Consider the following 11,251-nt stretch of genomic DNA (forward strand, 5'->3'; position numbering starts at 1 on the left):
CTGGAAGCTAGAAAAAAAAAGTCATCAGTAAATAAATAGAAAATGCAATTACTATCAGTTGCAAGTTGAACCACAAAGCCCTGAAATCATGAGGGTGAAAGTATATGGGAGGGCCATCAAAAGCATCTTCAATTGCATTATTCCACAATTCAATGATCAGATTTATTTCATTTCCCTTTTATTTCCCCACATCTCTTATCTTTCTTAATTTTTCCAAAATTGCTCGTTATTCTTTCCCTGAACTGAATCCTTGATGTTTTTAATTTTCTTAATTTCTGATCCATTCCTCAAACATCACTATAGGATTTGGGACAGTTGCTGTGTGGGTTTAACCCTCCCTCACTGGATTATTCCAATAACCTTTCAAAAGATATGTGTCCCTTACCATTACTCTTAGCCATTCCACTCACCACACTGGTACCCGAATATTATTTTTTAAAAACATGAAGTCTTTAGGGTTAGTATATAAAATCCTTTATGATCTAGCCTTCCCCTCTTCAACTATTTCCCATCTGCAGCTGATACTTCAGAAATACAGACTACTGACTTGTCATTCCCTGAGTAAATTGTGCTATTTCACCCTTCTATACTATTTTATTCTATTTGGAATGCCCATAAATTATCTATTAAAAACAAACCAGTTGTCATCTAAAATTGGAAGCACACTCACTCCCTCCTCCCTAACACAATGAATTTCTCTCTTGCTCCACCATACCACTACTGTTACTGCTGCAAGTGTCCTTATTGCTTTAACAACATATTACTCTTATTAAACTCTGAGTTTGAGAGTAACTTCAATGAAATGTTCTCAACGTTGTATTGCCAACACATTCTACACTGCCTGATACCTTGTTTGGGACTCGCTGAATTGAGTATAAGAATTTAGAGACTGCAATTGTTTAACCAGATGAAAATCTGACATACTGACATTTGTGGGAAGAAGTCTGTTGAATAGTTTAACTTGTTTTAAGACGCAAGTTCTCTTGTGTGATTCCGTTCACTTATTGTGTATCATTTGAGAAGCTCTAAATCTTTCCGTTCCTTTTTCTACATGTAATTAGCAGTAATAGCATTTGCAATCCAGCACCATGGTGATCCTAACATTTTCCTTACTTTCTATTCGTTTTTAATCTGGAAAAAAAAAAAAGACAGAGAGAGAGAAAACCATAGTTTACTTAAACATAATTTGTAATGATAGAAATCCAAGGCTAAAGCATGAACAGTAATCCCTTCTCACTGTGGAGTAGAGTACAAGCCACTTTTACTGGCATTAGCACATTTGAAAAAGTCTCAGCCACAGACTTGTAGAAGAGCATATTGTAGAGGCATTGAGATCTTAAATATATATTTGATGGCACGTTCCCAAATGTTTAGAATTTCTTGATAATATTTGTGCATTTTCCTCAAGTCAATGTCTCATAAACTGTGAGTTTTCCCACCTCCTGTCACCAGAGAAAATTTTCCTACAAAAATGTGTAATGAGACATGAAGTATTTGTGGTCAAAATGTTCTCCATTTCCTTTGGGCATCAAAGGAAGGGGAATTTTAAAGGTACTTTGAATGTCCCTAATCCAATTGATCATTTCTTTGCTTTGGTAATTTTGTTTTTCATTTTAAAACAACACATGCTAACTGAAGAAAAAATTTTTTATTCAGAAATTTAATAATTCATCTGATTTGAAACCCTAAAACTAAGTAGGGAGAGAAAAAGAGAGGAAAGAGAACATTTGTAATATACTAGGATAATAATTTATATTTAGTATTATATACTGCATTTCATTTTTAATTTCTATTCCACTATGAGCATTTTCTTTGAAGTTGGACATTGTTTCACTTGCCTGGGTAAAAGTATACAATGTGACTTTATTATTTTTAAACTGCATGAGGCCAAATTGAGTACATTTAACTTTATTTCTGGGCTTGCTTACAACAAATGAAATGATAAGGAAATAATACAATTCATCATTTTTAATGAGTAAAAAATTTGAAAATATTAGAACAACGATCTCTTTCATTTTATTCCAAAGACGGCTTTGCATATCCTTGGTAATTTTATATTCACAACGCCCTTCGGAAAGGTCAGTCATTAGTTCTAGGACACATTTGCCCTGTACCAAGTAAACGTTAGGGGAAGAAATTAACTGGCGTGTATAGGGTGGGTATGCTAGCTCTGCTGCTTCTGCTAAGTCGCTTCAGTCGTGTCCGACTCTGTGCGACCCCATAGACAGCAGCCCATCAGGCTCCCCCGTCCCTGGGATTCTCCAGGCAAGAACACTGGAGTGGGTTGCCATTTCCTTCTCCAATGCATGAAAGTGAAAGTGAAGTCGCTCAGTTGTGTCCAACTCTTGGCGACCCCATGGACCGCAGCCTACCAGGCTCCTCCATCCATGGGATTTTCCAGGCAAGAGTACTGGAGTGGGGTGCCATTGCCTTCTCCGTAACTAGCTCTACCCCATCACATATTTCAAAGCATTTGCTTCAAGCCACTGTGTTCTATGTTCTGCTCTATGAATGTGAAGTTTCCAAATAATAATCTCATATGATATATGAGACTCCCTGGTGTGCCAGTGTCCATCATATTAAAGAGCTAACTAAACACAGCAGCTCCTCTGCATGTTTCAGAACTATGGTGAGTTTTTCTGTTTATTTCATTTGTTTGTATTTTTCATTAATGTTCCCTGTGATGGTTGTACGTGGAACATGTGAGCAAAGAGAACATTTTCTACCGCAAACAAAAATTTGTTTCTAGGAACTATAATGGAGAGATTGTATAAAAATTCATGGTAAGACACTTGTTTTGACACTGTCGGGAATCATGCTTCTAATATAATGAAGTTTTAGCAGAGATTTTTAAAGGTACTAGACATCATTTCAGGGAACTAAAATAGAGCCGCACAGGACCAACCCTGTTCCAACCCTTAATATGTTTGCTCTCAAATAATGTTCCCAATCATTGATATTTGTGTTTCTAACAACTACAAAAACAGCAACAACATTAGTGCTTTCCTCAAAAGGAAATGTGGTTAGAACTCTTGAACAGACAAGATATAGGAGGAAATGTAATAGAGGTTTGAGAAGCTAAGAAAATATATTTTTTATAATTAATTTTGTGAGATTAGGTAATTAAACTGTATTATGAGTTATTAACTTTGATCACTGAAAGGACTCTTTTACACCTAATTACAGATAGTGTTTTATCCATGTTGACACAATTTTAGCATAATTGAGTTTTTAAAAAATAGATGTCCATAGTGGTGGTGGTATAGTTGCCAAGCCATGTCTGACTCTCGCAACCCCATGGACTGTAGCCTGCCAGGCTCCTCTAGCACTGGAAAATAAAAACCTTTAATTTCCAAAATGAGGATTATATTCTTTATTTTGGATTTAGTTTCTTTTGACCTTCTAAATATTTTTTACAAATGACAATAAATATATTTGATGCCAGAATAATTCCAGTCTTTGGCACTATTTTCTTATTTCTTATGTATTTCTCTAATTGTCTACATTCTAATTTTAGTTCAGATACTTTACAAAGCCCAGACAACTAACAAACAGATTGACTTCATCATTGAAGGCTTCAGTCGTTATTTTTAAATTATTAATTTAAACATGAATGTTATGGGAACACTTAACTTGTATTGTTTTATTTTCCAATTTGTTTTAAGAGAAAATTAAAAATGAAAACATAACCATTAATTTTAACTAACGAAAAAATAAAGTTTATGACTCTCACTGTCTGTAGAAATGGTTCACACTTTATGTTAGCCCTAGGCACAGGTACAGGTAAAGACAGATTTCCACTATTGGAACCCTGATACAAAATCTGCAGTTTGTTTTAAAAGTCTGTTATTTGCAGAGTTTCTCTTTTGAGAGACACACAGAGAATTGAATTTGTTAAAGATGAGCTTATCCCCCTTTAAAAATCATACTAAATGCATGATGTCCAACCTTAAATTTTTTTAAGTTTGTTAATGTGAAACGAAAGAACTGTGGAATCAAAGGCAACCCAAGGATCATAGATATTAATTTTAGATGACCTTTATATTAACTTTTCCCACATCTGCTTTAATTGAAATAAAATGGAAGATATAACGTGGTCTAATTTTTTAATATTCCAAGAAAAATATTACTTTAGTCTGTTTTTATCATTTTGACACATGCTTCATTACCTCTATGCTACAGCAATTCAAAGATAACTTTGATTCTTTATTTTTCAAATATGACTCATAAAATAAGATAAAAAATTTGATAAAAATTTTTATCAAAAAGTGGTGAATCTCTTGACAGAATATTTGGTGGAGTATTTTTACCCTGGAATATGTCAAGGGGAAGTTTGTTTCCTTAAATTTTAATGCACAATTTCAGTTATATGATTATACTTAAAATTTTTGCATGTTAAGTCAGTGGCAATATGATATTAATATGTTTAAATAAGTTTATTAACATTGGTATTAATTTTCATTTATGAACTTCCTGCTTTGTCATTTTTTACACATTTACTCTGATTTAGATCCCAAAACCAGATCTGAGGTGGAGCAAAACCAATAAATTGACTCAGTGAAAGAAATTATTTAGATGCTGATTGGCAAAACTATAAACGGTACTAATGGTAAGCATGCAATAGTGACTAGGTGCTAACACAAAATTAACAGCTATAAAGGTTAGTAAATTAATTAGATGTCAGCAGACACTTTCTTGTGAAAAATAGTCCATATTTTTTCTTAGGAGTATTTTGCTCAAGAAGGGCAAAAATAAAGTGGAAAAAAATAATTTGCTTTCCTGTATAAAATGTCTATTTTCTATTTAACAGAGGAATCACTGGAATCTCTGATATCTGCTATTCTAATAATTATTTGTTCCATGAAAGATGAAAATACAAACATTGACATTCTGTCAAGCGGTAAAAGCAATAGTGGAAGATCTTTCACGCTGATTATAAGAGAGCTGTTTTGAAACTTTTTCGAATGCACACTCCCCCAAGTAACCACTAGATTGTGGATCTGAAAGGGGAGTAGAATATAATTCTGACTGTTCAGTGTAAAAAAAAAATTGAAAAGTTAAGTCTTAGACCTGGAGATATTTAAAATCCCTACCCATGACTTGGGCTTCCCTTGTGGTTCAGCTGATAAAAGAATCTACCTGCAATGCAGGAGACCCTGGTTTGTTTCCTGGGTTGGGAAGATCCAACCCAGAGGAGGGCATGCAACCCACTCCAGTATTCTTGCACGGAGAATCCCCATGGACAGAGGAGCCTGGCAGGCTACAGTCCGTGGGGTCGCAAAGAGTCAGACATGACTGAATGACTAAGCACACACCCCTGTGATCTACTCTTGTAACTGGAGAAATTATGCTTAACAAATTCTTAAAATTGTGCCACATGGGTAACACCTTGAAGAAATAGATTGAACTGTGAAAGAAGCTTGGGCTACAACATATTGGTTTTTAATTTAAGGGAGAAGGAAGAAATATTGTAAATGGTGGAAAACAGGAGAGAGAGAAAAAAGAAAGAGAACAGTGGACACACAAAAATGAGTCATATTTGGAGATAGATATAATTATTCAATATATTATATGATATTTAATTATTAAATGCTATTTAAATTTATTTAAAAATAGTAGAGACTTTTAAAGTTTATATTGTTAATAAAATATGTTTTCTTTTTCCTTCTTAGATGGTTATGTCCTTCGGAGCTACTTGGTGGACAAGTAAGCCTATTTTCTGCTCCTACTATACTTTCAAAAAGAATGATATTCTTTTCTTTAGGAAGGATTCCTAATATCATTTAAATAACATAATCTACTAAACTATCATAAATAAATTTTAAAACAATACTCTATACTAATGTCAATATGGTAGTATCCATAATGAAGTCAGTTTTAAGTATCACTCTTTTAAATCTAAAAGAGGAGCCCTTCTCATTCATGGTTATACCATTGCTGGTTTTATATATTCATTGGAGACAGACATAGCAAACATTGGATACAGGTCAAAAGTGCAAGCACTTTCATTAGTACTTTGCTTTTCACTAGCTATTAATGTAGTTGAGGGGCTTCCCTGGCGGTCCAGTGGTTAAGATTTCACCTTCCGATGCAGGGGGTATAGGTTTGATCCCTGATCAGGGAGCTAAGATTCCACATGCCTCACAGCCAAAAAAAAAAAAAAACATAAAAAAACAAAACAAAACAAAAATGCAGTTGATTGGATTGATCAGAGATCAATAGCTTCTGCAGAGTAGGTACAAATATCACCTGCTAACAGCTTATAGTTTGGCTCCTAATTGAGGGCTTTTCTTTACTCACGCCCTGCATCATAGAATATTAAGTTGCCTTTTTTGGAAGCATGCCAAAAAGAAAAGATAGAGGTCAATGATTCTTCTATTTTTATGAATAGGACATTGTCACGGTCTGATACTAGTGCTAGTAGAGTCACACTCCCCTCTCCCTCCCCCCCACCAATGTTATAAGATTCTGTCCCAAGTAAACCGGTGTAAGAAATGAGCTCCATTATCAAGTAGGTCATATACCAATCTGGAGATTTACAGAATTTGGCATAATTAAGAAATCAAGGAGGATTCACAAACTGTAGCCATAAACAACCTGACACCATCAGAAAGAGACAACTGAAGGTTAAGTGCTCTGTCAGCAAACTAGAAAAGAATCAAGAGAAAAATAATCATAACACTTTTGTTTTCTTCAGAGCATTAGTCACAGTAGTAGGCATTGGACTTTTTAATGGGCTTTACTCTATGAAAGATAAAAATTTCAAGGAGAGAATGTGTGACAAATAATGGGATCACATCTTCATCAGTGATTATTACAGGATGATTTAGAAAGAATTCAGAAAATGTACTCTCTAAGTAATTATTGCTTTACCATCTATTGAGGTGAACAGTTAATAAACGTTTATTGAATGAACGGTAGAAAAAATCTGTCCTCTTTGCATTTGTATCAAATTTCCATTAGCCAAATCCTTCCTCAATCTCAGAAAAAGGATTCAAACAGAAGACAGAGGGAACTCACGGCATCTGCCATGGTTAGCAGCAATTTGAAAAGCCTGTTGCTTCTAAATGCACAAAGGTAGTGCAGGAACCAAGAGTAGGTCTGGACTAAGTGACAAACCCACCTCACATTTCTGCACTTCAAAACCGTGTCCTCCATTTCAAGGTTCTATTAATATTTATAATTCTATTTTAATTACTTGCGTGTCATTGTCTCCTCCATTACCTTATAAGCTTCTAGAAACAAAGGCTGTGTCTTATAAATCTCCTGGTACATAGGAGGGACTCAGTGTATGTGTGGAATAGAATATGTCACAAAGATTCAGGATCAGATAAAACCTAAAATGTGTAAAAGTCACTAACTATTATTAGGGATGCTGCCTATAACCACAAACATTTTTTTAAATTATGTAACATAAGAATCACCTATGAACCATATCCTGGCTGCTTATTTTGTAACCAATACTTATATATTTTTTAATTAATATTTACAAATTATAATTAGAAACATTGTAAAAATGATACACCCATTTCCTATGCCAAATATTTTTGTATTTCCTTCAACACTTGAAGTTCACATGAAAGTAGTATACATCCGATGTTAACAAACATAAAGAATTCATCAGAGTTTTAGATGAGGGCCCCCAGAGTACTGTGCTTTGATTTTTCAGTTTGTTCGGTTCAACAAACATTTCTTAACCAAGGACAGATATATGCTAGGCTTATAGTTCAACTGAAAGATGAATAAGGCATGGTCTGTGTTGTTGGGGCATGTTTTCACTATTCTGTATGTCTGTGATATAGAATAAGTTTGTGTGTGTGCGTGTGTGTTTAAGAACGAAACAGAAGATTAGATTAAGTCAATAAAAGAAGATGCAGATGTATATGAAATTTCTTCCCATTTATAAATGTATAACACATAATACTCATCATCATAATACTTCTCATCCTTAAATGCCTTGTATCACATGAAATAATGTTATTAAACTTTTAACCTAATGTTATTTTAATATTAAGAAGATTATTTCATTAAAGTAAAATTTATTTTCTACTTAACAGTGATGGAGAGATTTATGATGATATTGCTGATGGTAAGTCTCATGTGGCCCTCACCACAGGGAAGAATGGTGAATTTACTGTTCTTACAAATACTGGAAATAGCTTACTGGATTAATAAGAGCCTTCCAATCTGATCAGAATTTGAATTATCTGAAAATGTTAGGAAATGTAAATACCTTGGTATAATGAAAAAAAAAACTTATTTTTGTAAATGACTGGAAATCAAGAGAAAATCTCTTCTTTATTTCCTTTGAAAAATAAAAGAATAAAAATATTTAGTGAATCTTTCATTATACCATGAATCTTAATAAGGATTGCTTTTACCCACAAAAAATATTTATGCTTGGACAGTAAATAGGTACATATTTCATAACATGTATTACTCGTTAGTATTATCTAAGCATTGAACACTTCTAAATTACGATCTAAAAATTTAATCTCACCTGAAATGAAGCATAGTGTAATGTTCCTTTTAGTCTCCTTTTAAATGTAAGATTCTTACTGATGCCTAGTATTTTCAGCCTCATCCAGAATTACTTTCAAAAAGTATATTTAATAAAGTTTCAGATTAAATAATCCTGAGTCTCATTTTGGTAGAGAATAGATTTGTCCAGAAACTTTGTTTGGAAAAGTATACTAAGCAATGAGTGTTAAATAAACATATGGCCTTCCATTTAACTACTTTTTCATAAAGTGAGCCAATTCTACTTTTTCTTAATCCTCAACCAGGACAGTATGAATCATTTACATTTCCAATGTATGAACACTTAGAGAATATGTATTTTGTGTAACTAATTTAAATTTGTTTTCTTCTTTCAGGTTGCATCTATGACAATGACTAGCTCTCAGTCTTGGTCCTTCTGCTATGTTCATTTGACATCAATGTGAAGTCTGGGTTTTAATTGACTTGTCTTATCGAGTATCATAGAAAATGAATGCACAAAGCTACTTAGTACTTTTGTCAAAAAATTCCAATTACTTTCATACATCTTGAAATTTTGGACTTGGAAAGCGATAGCTCTGCCTAATCAACGTCTTAGAAGACTGTATTTATAAGATGTAAGAAATATTAAAAACCCAGTTCTGCCTCAGCTACAATGAAGGCACTTCTTTTAGTCCATTAAAAGACAACTCTTCCTAAAAAAAATCACTTGAGAAGAAATGACTGTGTTGTCTAAAGAAATATAAAGAACAACAAAAAATATAAGGAAGGAAATTTTTAGACTTTTCCTAAGAGGGAAAACTATTGTTTGTACTTCTAATGATCATATCTTATATTCTCCATTCAAATTACCTAGCTTTTAAAAGGCAGGGCTGTCTCCTCTCTTATTGGTGGGTTAAATGTTTTTAAAAATGATAGTAGTAGTGGAACTTTTGTATAAAGTTTGTCTCTATTTGTTAATTGTGAATATGTTTTAATTATTTGATGAGAATGTATGCAATTCCTATACACACCTAAGATTAAAACGGTGGAAGAGTCTAAAATGTTTTCTTTTTGTAGAACTGTATGCTAACAGTATAATTCTGTTTAAAGTTCTATTGTAACTAGAGTGGATATGAATGAAGACTACCCTAAAATTATGAAGAATGAAGTTTGAAAGTAACTAGCCTTTAATGCACCTCTTTGCTATGAAGGCTCTTTTAAAGGTTTTGTTTTTCAATTACCTCCATGGAAAAAACTTTAAACCACTTTACTGGAAAGTTAGCCAATAGAGGGGATACAAATTAATAAATCTTAGCGTTTGGGCTGGGGTGTTTCATATTAGTACATACTCAACCAAAGACAACCCCAAAACAAAATGTGAATCATTTGGGTTCCAAATGCTAAGAACACTAAACATGACACAAACTGAAGAGACCTAACACCCAAGAAAAAAGTATATTAGGAAACTTTTTCAACTTCAACCCACTCCAGTATTCCTGCCTAGAAAATCCCGTAGACAGAGGAGCCTGGCAGGCTCCAGCCCATGGGGTCACAAAAGAGTCAGACAGGACTTAGTGACTAAACAAACAACATATGAATTGAGCAAATCCTAATGCTGGCTCTGCTATTAATGAACCTTGATGTGATATTGGATAAATTATTAATCCTCCTCCTATTAATAGTTATCTCATTTGCAGATTTCAAGATTGGACTAAGTCAGTTTTTCCCAATGTTTTCACTATCAGTTAACTTCTATAATCCTCCTCTGCCCTAGCCCTGTGCTTTAGAAGCTTTTCCTGATTTTTAAAACTCGGTGATGAAATAACGATTAATGTATTACCCATGTTTTAATATTGCAAAGGCCCACCCATTGGAGATTCTGAAGAGTAGCCCCTCTGAATTGAAATAATTCCAAGTAATTGTAAAGGAATTCAAAGTCTTCATATGGGTTAAGTGGGGTTTCTATTAGGCACTTTGAAATGTAAAAATAGATCATCAATTACTATCATTCCATGTATACATTCTGGGAGTCTGAGGCTCCCAGATTAGAAGACACTGGTCTTAAAAGATCCCTTCCAATTATGAAATATTTTGATGTCTAATTTTTGTTAGAGGGAGACAGTATTTGCTCATGTGATGAGTTTACTTTAAAATCGGATAAAATTACATCATCCAAATGTGGTTTTTGATTGTTAAATCAGGTAACAAATATACAGAATACACTGACAGTATGTTTCCAGTAATTTTTTCTTCTGATTGAGAATAGTATAAACTCAAGACAAGGTCAGTTTTAAAAATGCTAAATTATATCAGGAGAATCTTTTAGAATTTTGGTTCATATACAAAGAAACAGATACATGCCTGTGAAAGATTTATGTAATAGGCAATTGCCTTCATATAAAGGAAATATCTGAAGTATTAATTTTAATATACTAAATATCATTTCTGTTTTGGTTTTACCTAAGGAATTTTGTCATGTGAGAAGAGTGACAAATAAATAATACCTTCACAGATAACTTTGCCTCCTACTTATCGAGCCATCAAGGCTAGCAGGCTTTCTGTCCCATAACTTGAATAAGACTGTGTTTGAGCCCATTCTTACCTCTTTTGGCTTTGGCCTCAGAGGATGGGATACCTCAAGTTCAAACCAAACCTTCCACCACTGATGTCCCTGATATCCACCTCCTGTTTTGTGATAGAAATTGAGATAACCAAGTGCAAAAGCTTCGAATATCCTACAAGGTGAAGCCTTGGTCCATATCTAGACACT

General features: G+C 33.7%; 1 protein-coding gene across 7 annotated transcripts in view; it reads left to right on the top strand.

The window, feature by feature from the left end:
- The window catches only part of FYB (FYN binding protein), a 181,550-nt gene extending 170,550 nt beyond the window's left edge, over positions 1-11,000 (top strand). For all 7 annotated transcript variants that reach the window (XM_010853737.1, XM_010853739.1, XM_010853743.1 and 4 more), the window contains 3 exons: positions 5,673-5,706; positions 8,058-8,089; positions 8,877-11,000. In XM_010853737.1, the coding sequence (XP_010852039.1) occupies positions 5,673-5,706; positions 8,058-8,089; positions 8,877-8,899 (89 nt within the window). In that variant the 3' untranslated portion in view covers positions 8,900-11,000. The remainder of the gene's footprint in view (positions 1-5,672; positions 5,707-8,057; positions 8,090-8,876) is intronic.
- Positions 11,001-11,251: the final 251 nt, after the last annotated feature.

Source organism: Bison bison, unplaced genomic scaffold, assembly GCF_000754665.1.
Source record: "Bison bison bison isolate TAMUID 2011002044 unplaced genomic scaffold, Bison_UMD1.0 scf7180017864331, whole genome shotgun sequence".
Lineage (NCBI taxonomy): Eukaryota > Metazoa > Chordata > Mammalia > Artiodactyla > Bovidae > Bison > Bison bison.